This window comes from Phascolarctos cinereus, unplaced genomic scaffold (genome assembly GCF_003287225.1).
Source record: "Phascolarctos cinereus isolate Bilbo 61053 unplaced genomic scaffold, phaCin_HiC Scaffold_104;HRSCAF=652, whole genome shotgun sequence".
In the NCBI taxonomy this organism is placed as follows: domain Eukaryota; kingdom Metazoa; phylum Chordata; class Mammalia; order Diprotodontia; family Phascolarctidae; genus Phascolarctos; species Phascolarctos cinereus.
Window position 1 is genome coordinate 21,707 of NW_027555212.1, and position 18,466 is coordinate 40,172.

An 18,466-nucleotide genomic window follows, 5' to 3' on the forward strand; every position below is an offset into this window, starting at 1 on the left:
CTCTGCAATTTTCTTTACCTGAGCCTGGCTTAGGACATGTTCCCACAGCTGGTAGTCCAGAAAGCCCCAAAGAACTACAAAGGATTCTCGGCAGACCAGGGAGCCAAGAGTTCCCAGAAATGTGCTCATTACCAGCGGCAAGAGATGTTGAGGTTCCAAGCTGGACGTATTTTAAGGAGCAGCTCTCCAATAAGCTGGAGCTCAGTTTGACGAGAACATCAGAGTACCAAACTCAAAGCTCCCCCACAGCTCTTTCCCTGACATCCCCCCAGATCCCAGGCTTCCAGGTTTGCAAGGTTACCCCGCCACACTCCCCGAAAAAGCCCAGTAGGGGCATGGCTGATGCTCAAGTGCTCCATGTACATATGGAAGTAGAACAGAGAAGCCCAAGCCAAGGGAAGTACTGGAAAGTGGAGCCACAGAGTCCCTGGGATTGCCGGGCCAAGGGCATCGGCTCAAGCCCAAACAAGATAGAAGGCTCCAAAGGAGAAGATCAGGGTGGAGGGGATGCAAGGTGCGGGACCTCTTCTCTCAAAAGGAGGAGCCGAAAAGTTTGGACCGAAGCTCATCTACGGAATCCCTGTCATCCCCACTCCCAGTCCAAACTCCTTCAACTCACACAGCCTCCCTGTCTTCACCCAGGGTCCCAAACTCCTGGACTGAACAGCTCCAGCTGGAGAAGAAGGGCTTTGTAACCAAAATGTCAAGAAACCCTTTGGAGGAGACCTCGTTTTCCACTCCAGAGAAACCCAAGGACCCCCAAACAAAGCAAGATGCCAGTGACCACAGGGACCAGTCTGTCACATGGAGTAACAAGAATGAGGATTTTAAATCGAAAGTCGTCTTGCTGAATACTGAGTTCCTTCAGTTGACCAGACACTCTTCAACCGTACAGCAGCTCACAATTTTGCCTAACAACCGTTCACTTTTTAGCCCTCAAGTCCAGAAGCTTCTAGAGGTGCACATTCAAAAGAGAGTGCATTTCCAGAGATGGGGTCTCCCCCAGAGAGTACAGGAATCAATCCAACAACTCATGCCAGAAGCATGTCAACATTCTTGCCCTGGGAATCAAATAGTCCCTTTCTTCCCAAAGGAAGTCTCCAACGTATCTATAGCAGAGGTGAAGATTGCAGCCACCCATCCCTTGGCACTGCGGGGGACAGATCAGCCTGCTCAGCCCTTCCTGGGCTCTGAGATGATCCCTCCTGTTTTAGGAAAAGCAGAGCTGAGGAGAACTTCTGAAGAGTCCCCAAACTGCGTTAGCATGGCTCTGCCTCCTCCTTCCATCCCAGTCCTGACCAACTCCTGTCCCCTGAATGGGGGGACTACTCACGTCAAGAAGAACTGTCTGCAACAGAAGTACAGTCAACTGTTCTGCGGTCTCCCCTCTCTGCACAGTGAATCCCTGGTAGCCACCTTTCTGAGGCACGACTGCCTCTCCCCACGCAGTAGCGTCTCCTCTTTGGACAGTACTTTCCTCTTCAATGAATTGTCCTTCCTCCCCTTGCTGCCACATTCTACCCCTCCTCCTTCTCCACCTATTCTGATTGGCAACAGCACCAAAGCCCCTGAAAAGACCCAAATCAATGTCCCATTTCTCCCGGTAGCTGAATGTGAAACCTTGGAGTGGCATCTACTACAGAGACAGCTCCAAATGCTATGGGGTCTACCCTCCTTCATCCAGATGAGTCAACAGTCCCAGAGACCCCTCGATCATGAACTCTGTGAGGCAGAACTTGTCCCCAAATGAATGTCTCTGTCCTCACAAGGGAGCTTTTTTTCTTGCCGGACCGTGCCAGGAGGCTCCTTGAGCTACATTTTCAGAAGCGGATCCTTCAGCATCAGCTAAGGCCACCTCAGTCAAGCCAGAAGTCTGTTCCCTTGCTTCTGTCCTCAATTAACCAGCCACAAGTCCCTGAGAGCACCTCGATCGAAGTGACACTTCCCCAGAATGAAAATCCCCAACTCAAGATGGCTCAAGCACCTGCTCCCATTAGGACTCCTGCCCATTTCATCAAGCCTGAACCCTATGCCACAGCTAGGGTGACCGTGCAAATGCACATAGAGAAAAAATGTCTGCAGATCAAACAAGGGAGCTTTCCAGACATCATATCTGGGTCATGGGACATTGGGAACCAATTGTCAGCGGGAGACCCTCCTACCCAGAGAACTTTGGAAGCTGCCCACTCCAATATGGAGTCAGAAGGCTTGGCTTTCCAAGAGCCAAATACAATAGAATGGATGGAGCTGAGTGTGCACCAACAGAAACTAACACCGCTGCATGAAACCATGAGGCAGCCAGACCAGGCTGTGACCCTCCCAGAGAGCGTAATGGAGAAACTGCAAATGATTTTGAGACACAAATACTTGACTTTCTTATCAGGATTACCAGCTCTTTATTATGTGGCTCTCTATAGGGCAATGTCCCCTTTAGCTATTTCCCAAACGGATGTGCCTGGCATGGGGCAAGGGGTAGTAAAGGAACAAATTGACCCCATAAGCTACAGGATATGGGCTGAAGAACAATCAGTTCTCCCCAAAGCAGAGATTAATGATTCCACCACGAATTCTAGGGACACTGGAAATGAATTAGTGGTTTCACAACAGATAAACGTCTCAGAGGCAGTACCAGAAAGAGGAGGTGATGAGAAGAGTCCACAGGGAATAGGTGAACAAAGAGGGTTTGACTGCCCACAGCGTCCCTATTCGCCAAGTAAGTCTGTCATCTTGGCCAAGATGGATTCCCACCTAAGGAAGAAGGTGTTAGAAGTAAGTATGGGGATTCCCCAGAAAGCTATATAGATCTCTGAAGCTCTGCAATTTTCTTTACCTGAGCCTGGCTTAGGACATGTTCCCACAGCTGGTAGTCCAGAAAGCCCCAAAGAACTACAAAGGATTCTCGGCAGACCAGGGAGCCAAGAGTTCCCAGAAATGTGCTCATTACCAGCGGCAAGAGATGTTGAGGTTCCAAGCTGGACGTATTTTAAGGAGCAGCTCTCCAATAAGCTGGAGCTCAGTTTGACGAGAACATCAGAGTACCAAACTCAAAGCTCCCCCACAGCTCTTTCCCTGACATCCCCCCAGATCCCAGGCTTCCAGGTTTGCAAGGTTACCCCGCCACACTCCCCGAAAAAGCCCAGTAGGGGCATGGCTGATGCTCAAGTGCTCCATGTACATATGGAAGTAGAACAGAGAAGCCCAAGCCAAGGGAAGTACTGGAAAGTGGAGCCACAGAGTCCCTGGGATTGCCGGGCCAAGGGCATCGGCTCAAGCCCAAACAAGATAGAAGGCTCCAAAGGAGAAGATCAGGGTGGAGGGGATGCAAGGTGCGGGACCTCTTCTCTCAAAAGGAGGAGCCGAAAAGTTTGGACCGAAGCTCATCTACGGAATCCCTGTCATCCCCACTCCCAGTCCAAACTCCTTCAACTCACACAGCCTCCCTGTCTTCACCCAGGTCCCAAACTCCTGGACTGAACAGCTCCAGCTGGAGAAGAAGGGCTTTGTAACCAAAATGTCAAGAAACCCTTTGGAGGAGACCTCGTTTTCCACTCCAGAGAAACCCAAGGACCCCCAAACAAAGCAAGATGCCAGTGACCACAGGGACCAGTCTGTCACATGGAGTAACAAGAATGAGGATTTTAAATCGAAAGTCGTCTTGCTGAATACTGAGTTCCTTCAGTTGACCAGACACTCTTCAACCGTACAGCAGCTCACAATTTTGCCTAACAACCGTTCACTTTTTAGCCCTCAAGTCCAGAAGCTTCTAGAGGTGCACATTCAAAAGAGAGTGCATTTCCAGAGATGGGGTCTCCCCCAGAGAGTACAGGAATCAATCCAACAACTCATGCCAGAAGCATGTCAACATTCTTGCCCTGGGAATCAAATAGTCCCTTTCTTCCCAAAGGAAGTCTCCAACGTATCTATAGCAGAGGTGAAGATTGCAGCCACCCATCCCTTGGCACTGCGGGGGACAGATCAGCCTGCTCAGCCCTTCCTGGGCTCTGAGATGATCCCTCCTGTTTTAGGAAAAGCAGAGCTGAGGAGAACTTCTGAAGAGTCCCCAAACTGCGTTAGCATGGCTCTGCCTCCTCCTTCCATCCCAGTCCTGACCAACTCCTGTCCCCTGAATGGGGGGACTACTCACGTCAAGAAGAACTGTCTGCAACAGAAGTACAGTCAACTGTTCTGCGGTCTCCCCTCTCTGCACAGTGAATCCCTGGTAGCCACCTTTCTGAGGCACGACTGCCTCTCCCCACGCAGTAGCGTCTCCTCTTTGGACAGTACTTTCCTCTTCAATGAATTGTCCTTCCTCCCCTTGCTGCCACATTCTACCCCTCCTCCTTCTCCACCTATTCTGATTGGCAACAGCACCAAAGCCCCTGAAAAGACCCAAATCAATGTCCCATTTCTCCGGTAGCTGAATGTGAAACCTTGGAGTGGCATCTACTACAGAGACAGCTCCAAATGCTATGGGGTCTACCCTCCTTCATCCAGATGAGTCAACAGTCCCAGAGACCCCTCGATCATGAACTCTGTGAGGCAGAACTTGTCCCCAAATGAATGTCTCTGTCCTCACAAGGGAGCTTTTTTTCTTGCCGGACCGTGCCAGGAGGCTCCTTGAGCTACATTTTCAGAAGCGGATCCTTCAGTATCAGCTAAGGCCACCTCAGTCAAGCCAGAAGTCTGTTCCCTTGCTTCTGTCCTCAATTAACCAGCCACAAGTCCCTGAGAGCACCTCGATCGAAGTGACACTTCCCCAGAATGAAAATCCCCAACTCAAGATGGCTCAAGCACCTGCTCCCATTAGGACTCCTGCCCATTTCATCAAGCCTGAACCCTATGCCACAGCTAGGGTGACCGTGCAAATGCACATAGAGAAAAAATGTCTGCAGATCAAACAAGGGAGCTTTCCAGACATCATATCTGGGTCATGGGACATTGGGAACCAATTGTCAGCGGGAGACCCTCCTACCCAGAGAACTTTGGAAGCTGCCCACTCCAATATGGAGTCAGAAGGCTTGGCTTTCCAAGAGCCAAATACAATAGAATGGATGGAGCTGAGTGTGCACCAACAGAAACTAACACCGCTGCATGAAACCATGAGGCAGCCAGACCAGGCTGTGACCCTCCCAGAGAGCGTAATGGAGAAACTGCAAATGATTTTGAGACACAAATACTTGACTTTCTTATCAGGATTACCAGCTCTTTATTATGTGGCTCTCTATAGGGCAATGTCCCCTTTAGCTATTTCCCAAACGGATGTGCCTGGCATGGGGCAAGGGGTAGTAAAGGAACAAATTGACCCCATAAGCTACAGGATATGGGCTGAAGAACAATCAGTTCTCCCCAAAGCAGAGATTAATGATTCCACCACGAATTCTAGGGACACTGGAAATGAATTAGTGGTTTCACAACAGATAAACGTCTCAGAGGCAGTACCAGAAAGAGGAGGTGATGAGAAGAGTCCACAGGGAATAGGTGAACAAAGAGGGTTTGACTGCCCACAGCGTCCCTATTCGCCAAGTAAGTCTGTCATCTTGGCCAAGATGGATTCCCACCTAAGGAAGAAGGTGTTAGAAGTAAGTATGGGGATTCCCCAGAAAGCTATAGATTCTGAATCTCTGAAGCTCTGCAATTTTCTTTACCTGAGCCTGGCTTAGGACATGTTCCCACAGCTGGTAGTCCAGAAAGCCCCAAAGAACTACAAAGGATTCTCGGCAGACCAGGGAGCCAAGAGTTCCCAGAAATGTGCTCATTACCAGCGGCAAGAGATGTTGAGGTTCCAAGCTGGACGTATTTTAAGGAGCAGCTCTCCAATAAGCTGGAGCTCAGTTTGACGAGAACATCAGAGTACCAAACTCAAAGCTCCCCCACAGCTCTTTCCCTGACATCCCCCCAGATCCCAGGCTTCCAGGTTTGCAAGGTTACCCGCCACACTCCCCGAAAAAGCCCAGTAGGGGCATGGCTGATGCTCAAGTGCTCCATGTACATATGGAAGTAGAACAGAGAAGCCCAAGCCAAGGGAAGTACTGGAAAGTGGAGCCACAGAGTCCCTGGGATTGCCGGGCCAAGGGCATCGGCTCAAGCCCAAACAAGATAGAAGGCTCCAAAGGAGAAGTCAGGGTGGAGGGGATGCAAGGTGCGGGACCTCTTCTCTCAAAAGGAGGAGCCGAAAAGTTTGGACCGAAGCTCATCTACGGAATCCCTGTCATCCCCACTCCCAGTCCAAACTCCTTCAACTCACACAGCCTCCCTGTCTTCACCCAGGGTCCCAAACTCCTGGACTGAACAGCTCCAGCTGGAGAAGAAGGGCTTTGTAACCAAAATGTCAAGAAACCCTTTGGAGGAGACCTCGTTTTCCACTCCAGAGAAACCCAAGGACCCCCAAACAAAGCAAGATGCCAGTGACCACAGGGACCAGTCTGTCACATGGAGTAACAAGAATGAGGATTTTAAATCGAAAGTCGTCTTGCTGAATACTGAGTTCCTTCAGTTGACCAGACACTCTTCAACCGTACAGCAGCTCACAATTTTGCCTAACAACCGTTCACTTTTTAGCCCTCAAGTCCAGAAGCTTCTAGAGGTGCACATTCAAAAGAGAGTGCATTTCCAGAGATGGGGTCTCCCCCAGAGAGTACAGGAATCAATCCAACAACTCATGCCAGAAGCATGTCAACATTCTTGCCCTGGGAATCAAATAGTCCCTTTCTTCCCAAAGGAAGTCTCCAACGTATCTATAGCAGAGGTGAAGATTGCAGCCACCCATCCCTTGGCACTGCGGGGGACAGATCAGCCTGCTCAGCCCTTCCTGGGCTCTGAGATGATCCCTCCTGTTTTAGGAAAAGCAGAGCTGAGGAGAACTTCTGAAGAGTCCCCAAACTGCGTTAGCATGGCTCTGCCTCCTCCTTCCATCCCAGTCCTGACCAACTCCTGTCCCCTGAATGGGGGGACTACTCACGTCAAGAAGAACTGTCTGCAACAGAAGTACAGTCAACTGTTCTGCGGTCTCCCCTCTCTGCACAGTGAATCCCTGGTAGCCACCTTTCTGAGGCACGACTGCCTCTCCCCGCGCAGTAGCGTCTCCTCTTTGGACAGTACTTTCCTCTTCAATGAATTGTCCTTCCTCCCCTTGCTGCCACATTCTACCCCTCCTCCTTCTCCACCTATTCTGATTGGCAACAGCACCAAAGCCCCTGAAAAGACCCAAATCAATGTCCCATTTCTCCCGGTAGCTGAATGTGAAACCTTGGAGTGGCATCTACTACAGAGACAGCTCCAAATGCTATGGGGTCTACCCTCCTTCATCCAGATGAGTCAACAGTCCCAGAGACCCCTCGATCATGAACTCTGTGAGGCAGAACTTGTCCCCAAATGAATGTCTCTGTCCTCACAAGGGAGCTTTTTTTCTTGCCGGACCGTGCCAGGAGGCTCCTTGAGCTACATTTTCAGAAGCGGATCCTTCAGCATCAGCTAAGGCCACCTCAGTCATGCCAGAAGTCTGTTCCCTTGCTTCTGTCCTCAATTAACCAGCCACAAGTCCCTGAGAGCACCTCGATCGAAGTGACACTTCCCAGAATGAAAATCCCCAACTCAAGATGGCTCAAGCACCTGCTCCCATTAGGACTCCTGCCCATTTCATCAAGCCTGAACCCTATGCCACAGCTAGGGTGACCGTGCAAATGCACATAGAGAAAAAATGTCTGCAGATCAAACAAGGGAGCTTTCCAGACATCATATCTGGGTCATGGGACATTGGGAACCAATTGTCAGCGGGAGACCCTCCTACCCAGAGAACTTTGGAAGCTGCCCACTCCAATATGGAGTCAGAAGGCTTGGCTTTCCAAGAGCCAAATACAATAGAATGGATGGAGCTGAGTGTGCACCAACAGAAACTAACACCGCTGCATGAAACCATGAGGCAGCCAGACCAGGCTGTGACCCTCCCAGAGAGCGTAATGGAGAAACTGCAAATGATTTTGAGACACAAATACTTGACTTTCTTATCAGGATTACCAGCTCTTTATTATGTGGCTCTCTATAGGGCAATGTCCCCTTTAGCTATTTCCCAAACGGATGTGCCTGGCATGGGGCAAGGGGTAGTAAAGGAACAAATTGACCCCATAAGCTACAGGATATGGGCTGAAGAACAATCAGTTCTCCCCAAAGCAGAGATTAATGATTCCACCACGAATTCTAGGGACACTGGAAATGAATTAGTGGTTTCACAACAGATAAACGTCTCAGAGGCAGTACCAGAAAGAGGAGGTGATGAGAAGAGTCCACAGGGAATAGGTGAACAAAGAGGGTTTGACTGCCCACAGCGTCCCTATTCGCCAAGTAAGTCTGTCATCTTGGCCAAGATGGATTCCCACCTAAGGAAGAAGGTGTTAGAAGTAAGTATGGGGATTCCCCAGAAAGCTATAGATTCTAGGGAACTCTCTGAAGCTCTGCAATTTTCTTTACCTGAGCCTGGCTTAGGACATGTTCCACAGCTGGTAGTCCAGAAAGCCCCAAAGAACTACAAAGGATTCTCGGCAGACCAGGGGCCAAGAGTTCCCAGAAATGTGCTCATTACCAGCGGCAAGAGATGTTGAGGTTCCAAGCTGGACGTATTTTAAGGAGCAGCTCTCCAATAAGCTGGAGCTCAGTTTGACGAGAACATCAGAGTACCAAACTCAAAGCTCCCCCACAGCTCTTTCCCTGACATCCCCCAGATCCAGGCTTCCAGGTTTGCAAGGTTACCCGCCACACTCCCCGAAAAAGCCCAGTAGGGGCATGGCTGATGCTCAAGTGCTCCATGTACATATGGAAGTAGAACAGAGAAGCCCAAGCCAAGGGAAGTACTGGAAAGTGGAGCCACAGAGTCCCTGGGATTGCCGGGCCAAGGGCATCGGCTCAAGCCCAAACAAGATAGAAGGCTCCAAAGGAGAAGGTCAGGGTGGAGGGGATGCAAGGTGCGGGACCTCTTCTCTCAAAGGAGGAGCCGAAAAGTTTGGACCGAAGCTCATCTACGGAATCCCTGTCATCCCCACTCCCAGTCCAAACTCCTTCAACTCACACAGCCTCCCTGTCTTCACCCAGGGTCCCAAACTCCTGGACTGAACAGCTCCAGCTGGAGAAGAAGGGCTTTGTAACCAAAATGTCAAGAAACCCTTTGGAGGAGACCTCGTTTTCCACTCCAGAGAAACCCAAGGACCCCCAAACAAAGCAAGATGCCAGTGACCACAGGGACCAGTCTGTCACATGGAGTAACAAGAATGAGGATTTTAAATCGAAAGTCGTCTTGCTGAATACTGAGTTCCTTCAGTTGACCAGACACTCTTCAACCGTACAGCAGCTCACAATTTTGCCTAACAACCGTTCACTTTTTAGCCCTCAAGTCCAGAAGCTTCTAGAGGTGCACATTCAAAAGAGAGTGCATTTCCAGAGATGGGGTCTCCCCCAGAGAGTACAGGAATCAATCCAACAACTCATGCCAGAAGCATGTCAACATTCTTGCCCTGGGAATCAAATAGTCCCTTTCTTCCCAAAGGAAGTCTCCAACGTATCTATAGCAGAGGTGAAGATTGCAGCCACCCATCCCTTGGCACTGCGGGGGACAGATCAGCCTGCTCAGCCCTTCCTGGGCTCTGAGATGATCCCTCCTGTTTTAGGAAAAGCAGAGCTGAGGAGAACTTCTGAAGAGTCCCCAAACTGCGTTAGCATGGCTCTGCCTCCTCCTTCCATCCCAGTCCTGACCAACTCCTGTCCCCTGAATGGGGGACTACTCACGTCAAGAAGAACTGTCTGCAACAGAAGTAGTCAACTGTTCTGCGGTCTCCCCTCTCTGCACAGTGAATCCCTGGTAGCCACCTTTCTGAGGCACGACTGCCTCTCCCGCAGTAGCGTCTCTCTTTGGACAGTACTTTCCTCTTCAATGAATTGTCCTTCCTCCCCTTGCTGCCACATTCTACCCCTCCTCCTTCTCCACCTATTCTGATTGGCAACAGCACCAAAGCCCCTGAAAAGACCCAAATCAATGTCCCATTTCTCCCGGTAGCTGAATGTGAAACCTTGGAGTGGCATCTACTACAGAGACAGCTCCAAATGCTATGGGGTCTACCCTCCTTCATCCAGATGAGTCAACAGTCCCAGAGACCCTCGATCATGAACTCTGTGAGGCAGAACTTGTCCCAAATGAATGTCTCTGTCCTCACAAGGGAGCTTTTTTTCTTGCCGGACCGTGCCAGGAGGCTCCTTGAGCTACATTTTCAGAAGCGGATCCTTCAGCATCAGCTAAGGCCACCTCAGTCAAGCCAGAAGTCTGTTCCCTTGCTTCTGTCCTCAATTAACCAGCCACAAGTCCCTGAGAGCACCTCGATCGAAGTGACACTTCCCCAGAATGAAAATCCCCAACTCAAGATGGCTCAAGCACCTGCTCCCATTAGGACTCCTGCCCATTTCATCAAGCCTGAACCCTATGCACAGCTAGGGTGACCGTGCAAATGCACATAGAGAAAAAATGTCTGCAGATCAAACAAGGGAGCTTTCCAGACATCATATCTGGGTCATGGGACATTGGGAACCAATTGTCAGCGGGAGACCCTCCTACCCAGAGAACTTTGGAAGCTGCCCACTCCAATATGGAGTCAGAAGGCTTGGCTTTCCAAGAGCCAAATACAATAGAATGGATGGAGCTGAGTGTGCACCAACAGAAACTAACACCGCTGCATGAAACCATGAGGCAGCCAGACCAGGCTGTGACCCTCCCAGAGAGCGTAATGGAGAAACTGCAAATGATTTTGAGACACAAATACTTGACTTTCTTATCAGGATTACCAGCTCTTTATTATGTGGCTCTCTATAGGGCAATGTCCCTTTAGCTATTTCCCAAACGGATGTGCCTGGCATGGGGCAAGGGGTAGTAAAGGAACAAATTGACCCCATAAGCTACAGGATATGGGCTGAAGAACAATCAGTTCTCCCCAAAGCAGAGATTAATGATTCCACACGAATTCTAGGGACACTGGAAATGAATTAGTGGTTTCACAACAGATAAACGTCTCAGAGGCAGTACCAGAAAGAGGAGGTGATGAGAAGAGTCCACAGGGAATAGGTGAACAAAGAGGGTTTGACTGCCCACAGCGTCCCTATTCGCCAAGTAAGTCTGTCATCTTGGCCAAGATGGATTCCCACCTAAGGAAGAAGGTGTTAGAAGTAAGTATGGGGATTCCCAGAAAGCTATAGATTCTAGGAATCTCTGAAGCTCTGCAATTTTCTTTACCTGAGCCTGGCTTAGGACATGTTCCCACAGCTGGTAGTCCAGAAAGCCCCAAAGAACTACAAAGGATTCTCGGCAGACCAGGGAGCCAAGAGTTCCCAGAAATGTGCTCATTACCAGCGGCAAGAGATGTTGAGGTTCCAAGCTGGACGTATTTTAAGGAGCAGCTCTCCAATAAGCTGGAGCTCAGTTTGACGAAAATCAGAGTACCAAACTCAAAGCTCCCCCACAGCTCTTTCCCTGACATCCCCCAGATCCCAGGCTTCCAGGTTTGCAAGGTTACCCCGCCACACTCCCGAAAAGCCCAGTAGGGGCATGGCTGATGCTCAAGTGCTCCATGTACATATGGAAGTAGAACAGAGAAGCCCAAGCAAGGGAAGTACTGGAAAGTGGAGCCACAGAGTCCCTGGGATTGCGGGCCAAGGGCATCGGCTCAAGCCCAAACAAGATAGAAGGCTCCAAAGGAGAAGATCAGGGTGGAGGGGATGCAGGGTGTGGGACCTCTTCCTCAAAAAGGAGCCATGCAATTAAGGCCATAAGACCAACCAAGCCTCCTATGAGCAGGGCCCAGAGATCCCACATCTAGGGACAAGGTCCCTTATCGCACCACCCCCTCCAGAAGTTTCCTCAATCTTTTCCAAAGCTGAGAATTCAGGGGCACTTTTTGGAGTGCCAGAGAGGAAAGAGCTGAGAGGGATGACCATAAAGGCAGCCAAAGAAAGTTGAAGGGCACGTTTCTCTGACAAGGAACCCTGAGACTCCCAATCCAGTGGCCCTAAAATCCCATCAAAGTGGCCAGAGAGCAAAAAGTATGCAGGTCCCAGAGGGGATGTTATACTCCCCAGAGTCAAACCCCTTCAAAAAAGCTTTATGGAAAAGATAAAACACTTCCTTCACTGGCTCAGCCTCAGAAAAAACTTGGGAGTCAGAACTTAGTCCACACCTTCAGGGCTGAGGTGTCACCATCCAAGAAGGGTATTCCTAAGAAGGTCCCATCTCAGCCAGCGGCTCCACAAGTAAGGACAGAAAGCCAAGAAGAACGTGGAATTCAAGGAGCACTCCTACCATTCCCAAGTAAGAACCTTCTGGTCAGTACCAAGGCCCCCCAATGAGTCAGATCCACCATCTCAATTGCCACAAGGGCCATCCACACTTCTGGAACCCAGAACAGTGCCAGCGCTTCAATCACTGTTCAGATATGTCCGTTCAGCAGGAAAATGATCCTTCCTCCCTCATGCCTTCTGAGGACAACTTTTGCTCCCTCAGAAAAAAGCCAGTCCCAACAGAGAGAGTGATTCTCATGAATGCATACCCTCTGATCAGGACAGTATTCTTTTCCATTAATATGGGGACCGTCCTTCCCAAATACATTCTATTCTCTAATGGGACAGCAGAGTCTTCTGTCCCTTCACCCCCCCTACTCTGTTGTTTGGGGCTTGGGGGGGATGAGGGGAGGGAGAACCACCTAGCATTCTAATGTGCCCCAAGATCTTTCTCATTAGGATTTCCTGTAATCTCAGACCGGCATTCCAGAGAGCGGTGGTGCCGTCTATTACAGCTATGGTGGAGAAATTAAGGTACAAAGAAGGAGAGGACTGGAGACTGAACCAGCCTCCTTTGATGATATCCAGCAAATGGGGAGTAAAGAAATGTGGGTTAGATGAGAATGCATTTTGTGGATTTGCAGCTGGCTAACCCTCCCCTCCCTCCCACGGAGTGTTAGTGGTCTCTCTGTCAACATGGCAGGTCTAATGTGGTGCCACAGGGCTTTGACCTTGGCCAGTTTAAACATCTCTTTCGATGACCTGAATAAAAAACAAAGAAGATATTTACTGATGACATAAAGCTAGGAGGAATAATAGGACAAAATCAAAATTTTAATGATTTCAACAGATCAGAATTCTGGGCTAAAATCAGAAAGATTCAGTTTTAACAGGGACAAATATAGGAGTCATTTATTCATCCTCAGTCAATTATAAAACTGTAGGACAGGACAAAGCCCCTTGGTGGCAGGAATTCCAGTGAAAAAGCAAACCTCAAAGCAGCTAGATGGCGCCATAGTGCACAGAGTACTGGGCTTGGAATCAGGAAGACCTGAATTCAAATCCAGCCTTGGACACTACCTTGCTGTGTGACCCTGGCTAAGTTCCTTGACCTTTGCTTGCCTCAGTTTTCAACTGTAACATGGGATAATGTAGTGTCTACCTCCCAGGGTTGTTGTGGGGATTAAATGAGATAATATTTGTAAAGTGCCCTGCACATAAGTTCTATATAAATGCTTGCTAATGTCATCATTATTTTTATTAGTATTATTGCTACTACCATTACTATTAACCATAAGCTTAATATCATGTGGCTGTTAAAAAAAAAGTTAGCAGAGTCTCAAGCTATATTTAGAAGTGTAATGTTCCAATCATGGGAAATCACTGTTCCATTATCCCACCACAGTCTGACCATGCCTGGAGTGCTGTGAATGTTTCTAGGTGACACATTTTGAAAAGCAACATTGAAAATCTAGAAGGCATGCAGAGGAGGACAGCCAAAATGTTGAGAGATCAGACATCACAGCACAAAGAGAATCAGGTTGAAGGAACTGTTTGGGAATGTTCAAACTGGAAAACAAAACAAAACAAAACAAAACAAAAAACCCAGAAATACAGACCCATCCCATTGTAAGCTTATTACTTCTAATTGTGAAGCATTTTCAGATAAAAATGTCATGAATGGTGGCTAAAGGCCAGCACATAAATCCCTATTTAATTCATAACATACCTGAAATGCAGTACTATACAAATTCAGTAATTCAGTACCTAGTCACCATGTGTAACCATTTTCTATGAGAATGCAGTTATAATTCCAATTTGGGACACTTAGATGATGTCCTCTGACCCCTTCTGTGGGTGCAAGTGCTGCCCCTCCTCTTTCCCTCCCACCTCTCAAGTCCTGCCAAGCAGCGAGAAGCCATTGGTGATGCCTCCAGCTAGCTGCCGGGAGGAATTGGGTGAAAATTCTAGGATGGGATTCTGGAGTGAGGTCTAAGAGGCTGAGTGGTGAAGACAGGACTAGACTCCAGGGGATTAAGGCAAACAGCTTGTAAGGGTGGTTCCCTGCCCATGTAAGCCCCCGGGGATATCCCCTAGTCTTGGCCAAGCCCTGTGGTTAGTTCCTTTATTTTCTTCAGAGGACCCCATGGCTTGGCTTGCCTCCTTTCCTCTTCTCTCCTCTCCTTACCATCAATTGCTCCTATCCAAGGGCAATCTTCTCTACAGCTCTCTAAAGAAAAGAAGATCTTCCCAGGTTCTCCTCTAACCTGCTCTAGAGGAAGCACCAGAGGCAGGCACAGGGCCCTTAAGAACTTATACTAGGAACATACTTTTGGGCTACATAGTTCCCTCCTGTTTCCCAACATCCTTCCTTACACCCTTCTCTTTTTTTCCTTTAGACCCCTTTAGGGAAGTTGCTCATAAGTGCTAATATAGAGTTTGGGGGGCCATAAAGGACTGAAGAAAGATTTATATAATACTTCAGAGAAAAGGCATTCTGGGGCCATCTTGGGCCCTTTATCACAGGAGGGTAAAGAGTAGAACAGGACGACCTCTGGGCCAAAGGGAGGTACGGGGGAGGATCAAGCACCAGACCCGCATGGGCTGTTGGAATGACAGTGATGATGAGATGAGAAAAATGCCAAAATGTCAAACTGCCTACCATTTTTAGAAAAGGGGAGGGGGGAGAAAATTTGGAACTCAAAATCTTGTAAAAATGAATGCTAAACATTTTCTTGACATGTAACTGTGGAAAAAAATAAAATACCATTAAACCTGAGAAAAATGCCAAAAAATTTAGAAGCTTACCTTCCTTTTCTCCTCTTTCCCTGCCACCATATCCCTGGACTACTGTAACAGAAAGAACCCATATGACAAGCATTATGATCACAAACGCTGACAGTGAAGACGACCCTCAGCAACCACTGTACCACCTAGCTGCCCCACCACAATTCTATTTATATATGCACAGCTACAAGCAGTTCAGCCATTTTCTTTTTTTTTTTCTTTTTTTTTTTTGGTTAGGCAATGGGGTTAAGTGACTTGCCCAGGGTCACACAGCTAGTAAGTGTTATATATCAGAGGCCGGATGTGAACACTGTCCTCCTGAATCCAGGGCCTGTGCTCTATCCACTGCACCACCTAGCTGCCCCTCAGCCATTTTCTTTTAGTGCCTACCATGTATCCAGCACCAGTGGACCTTCCAGTGGAGATCATAAGATCACAGAATTGGAATGAACCTTGAGGTCATAAATCACAGGTTTAGAGCCAAAAGTTACCCTAGAGATCAACTAATCCAACCCCTTCATTTTACAGATATGCAAACTAAGATCCAGAGAGGTTAGGTGACATGTTCCAGGTCACACAAGTAGTCAAGGACAGAGCAAGGATTCGACTCAGGTTCTCTGACTCCAGACCCAATATTTTGTCATCTCTACCAGGAGGGTAGATGGGGTGGAAACCAAGAAACCTGGAGAAGGATGCTTGGCCATCTCCAACCAGGGAGGCTTTAGGGTTCTTTCACCCTAGAGACAGACTAGCTAACTCGAGAGAGCTACTATCATTACCTTCCTCCCCTAGTCCTTGATGAATCCACAGGCAGAGAAATAGTGTGGTGGACTGTGAAGAATATCAGACTAGAAGCCAGGAAGACTAATCTATTAGCAAATAAGAACAGTAGCCTAATGTTTGACAAACTTAAAGATCCCACCTATTGGGGCAAGAACTCACTATTTGATAAAAATTGTTGGGAAAACTGGAAAGTAGTCTATGAAAAATAGATATGGACCAATATCTCACATAATATACTAAGACAAGCTCCAAATGTATACAAGATTTAAACAGAAAGGGCAAAATCATGATCCAAGTAGAGGAACATGGAAGAATTACTTATCAGATCCGTGGATGGGAATTCCTCTATAGCATCACCAACAAGTAGTATACCAAGCTCCACTTAAAACTCTCCAGTGAAGGAATATCTGCTACTTCCCAAAGGCAGCCCACTTTTGAATAGTTCTAAATATTCCTTTATATGAAGACTTAATTGTGGGTCTCTGTAGTTAGGTTTGGTTCTGCTTCTAGTTTCATTTCTGAGGGTCTGTCAATCTAATCTCTCTTCCAAATGACTTCAAATACTTGAAGATAGTTAACACATCATCCCTGAGTCTTTTCTAGACTAAACATTCCAGAATCCGATGTCTGTATGGTCTCCAGGTTTCTCACCATCCTGATTGCCCTAATCTGAATGTACTCAAGACTGTCTAAATCCTTCCTGAAGAATAACACCCAGCATTCAACATAATGCCCCAGTTGTAGTATATGCAGACCAGAATCCCATGGGACAATCACTTCCACAATCTGGAGGTTATGCCCCATTGTAATGCAATCTAAGATTGAGTTTGTTTTCCTGGATGTTGACTCATATTGAGTCTATGATCTCTGAGACCCACAGCTCTCTCATACGAACTCTAGCCTAGCCACACTTCCCTCGTGCTGTGCTTCTGAAGTAGAATTGTGGGACATTAAATAAAGACCTTTCCATTCGTCCACATTAAATTTCATCTTATTACAGTTGCCTTGGCAAGATCTCTTTGGACCCTGACTGTTGCCTCATGCCGCATGCAATTTGATATGTAAAGCAAGTATCCTTTCAACTACGTTGATGATAAAAATGTTGAATTGCCAACAGCCAAGAACAGAATCCTGAAGCACTCTACTAGAGATCCCCTCCAAGTAACAAATTGCTATTTGGGTTAGGTACATTCAATCAGTTCCAAATCCTAATTTATTATTGACTAGTACACATCATTCCACAAGGATGGTGTGACTTTCTCAAATACTTTACTGAAATCTAAGTTTATTATGTCTACATTATTCTGCTGCTCTAATAATTTAATATTCCTATAACAAAAGAAATAAAGTTAGTAAGGCATGATCAATATTTGATGAAATCATGCTGGCTTTTAGTAACTACTGTTTCTCTTGCTAAATGCTCACAACCATCCCTTTACTAATACATTTTAGAAGTAATGTTGCTATTGCTATTACAAGATACGTAGGGAAGATAGAACAATCCTTATTTACTGAAAGCACAATGATGTATGTAGAAAATCCTGGGTGGGAGGGGGCAAGCCAAGATGGCAGAGTAAAAGCAGTGACTCATTTCAGCCTCTCCCCAAACTCTCCAAATACCTATAAAAATGGCTCTAAACAAATTCTAGAGCAGCAGAACCCACAAAAAGATAGAGTGAAACAAATTTCCAGCCCAAGACAACCTGGATGGTTGATTGGAAAGGTCTGTTGCAGCAGGCTGGGAGAGGAGCTCAGTTCAGCGTGAGCCACCCAGGCAAAGACAGGGCCTCAGTGAACCTGAAGCAGGCCTCAGGGGACTGAATTAAGGGGAGCTGTGCATTTTCCAGCCCCAGTCTCATTGCAGCCCTGGGGTGGCGGTGCTTCTAGAGCTCTCAGCCCATTGATGGTGGGAGGATCAAGTGGCTGATCAGAGGGGGATTACAGCGATCTCTTTGCTGGTGCTGAGGCAGGATTCTCTTGCTTTGCCCACGCTTGGATCTGAGTTATAGTCCTGGGTGGTGGTTCTGGGGCAAGGAGGATCGCTGGTGTGGTGGAGCTTATGGTGGCAGTGAAGAAGGAATCCTCATAGTTCCAAGGCAGAAAAGTGTGCTTGTGGTCACTCATAGACCGGAGCACAGGCCAGGAAAGAAGTAAACACCTTGCCTTTGAGACCTCAGAAGAAGTGAAAATTTATAGGTCTCTAGAAGTATCTCTGAAAATAGCTACGCAAAACCCCTGAAGCTTGGGACAGACAATACATTCTCCACACTGGAAGCAGATCCTTACCTTAAGAAAAAGTTTAATCGTCAAGTAATTAGCTGGGAACATGAGCAAACAGCACAAAAAAGTCAGACCATAGAATCTTACTTTGGTGACAAAGAAGATCAAAACATACAAACAAGAAGACAGCAAAGTCAAAGCTCCTACATTCAAAGCCTCCAAGAAAAATATGAATTTGTCCCAGGCCATAGAAGAGCTCAAAAAGGATTTTGAGAAGCAAGTAAGAGAAGTAGAGGAAAAACTGGGAAGAGAAATGAGAGTGATGCAAGAAAAATCATGAAAAACAAGTCAACAGCTTGCTAAAGGAGACCCC

The 18,466-nt window shown here is 47.7% G+C and overlaps 2 protein-coding genes across 2 annotated transcripts; both read left to right on the top strand.

The window, feature by feature from the left end:
• Positions 1 to 36: 36 nt before the first annotated feature.
• On the top strand, positions 37 to 3,441 carry LOC110204116 (protein SPATA31F1-like; the record flags this gene model as incomplete). The annotated part of the gene is given in 3 exon segments (XM_020980443.2): positions 37 to 152; positions 352 to 1,736; positions 1,739 to 3,441. Coding segments are annotated over 3 exon segments (3,204 nt in total), but the record flags the coding sequence as incomplete, so codon positions are not given.
• Position 3,442: 1 nt separating this feature from the next.
• On the top strand, positions 3,443 to 6,403 carry LOC110204117 (putative protein SPATA31F2P; the record flags this gene model as incomplete). The annotated part of the gene is given in 6 exon segments (XM_020980444.2): positions 3,443 to 4,409; positions 4,412 to 4,546; positions 4,549 to 5,622; positions 5,625 to 5,957; positions 5,960 to 6,114; positions 6,117 to 6,403. Coding segments are annotated over 6 exon segments (2,868 nt in total), but the record flags the coding sequence as incomplete, so codon positions are not given.
• Between the last annotated feature and the right edge of the window lie 12,063 nt (positions 6,404 to 18,466).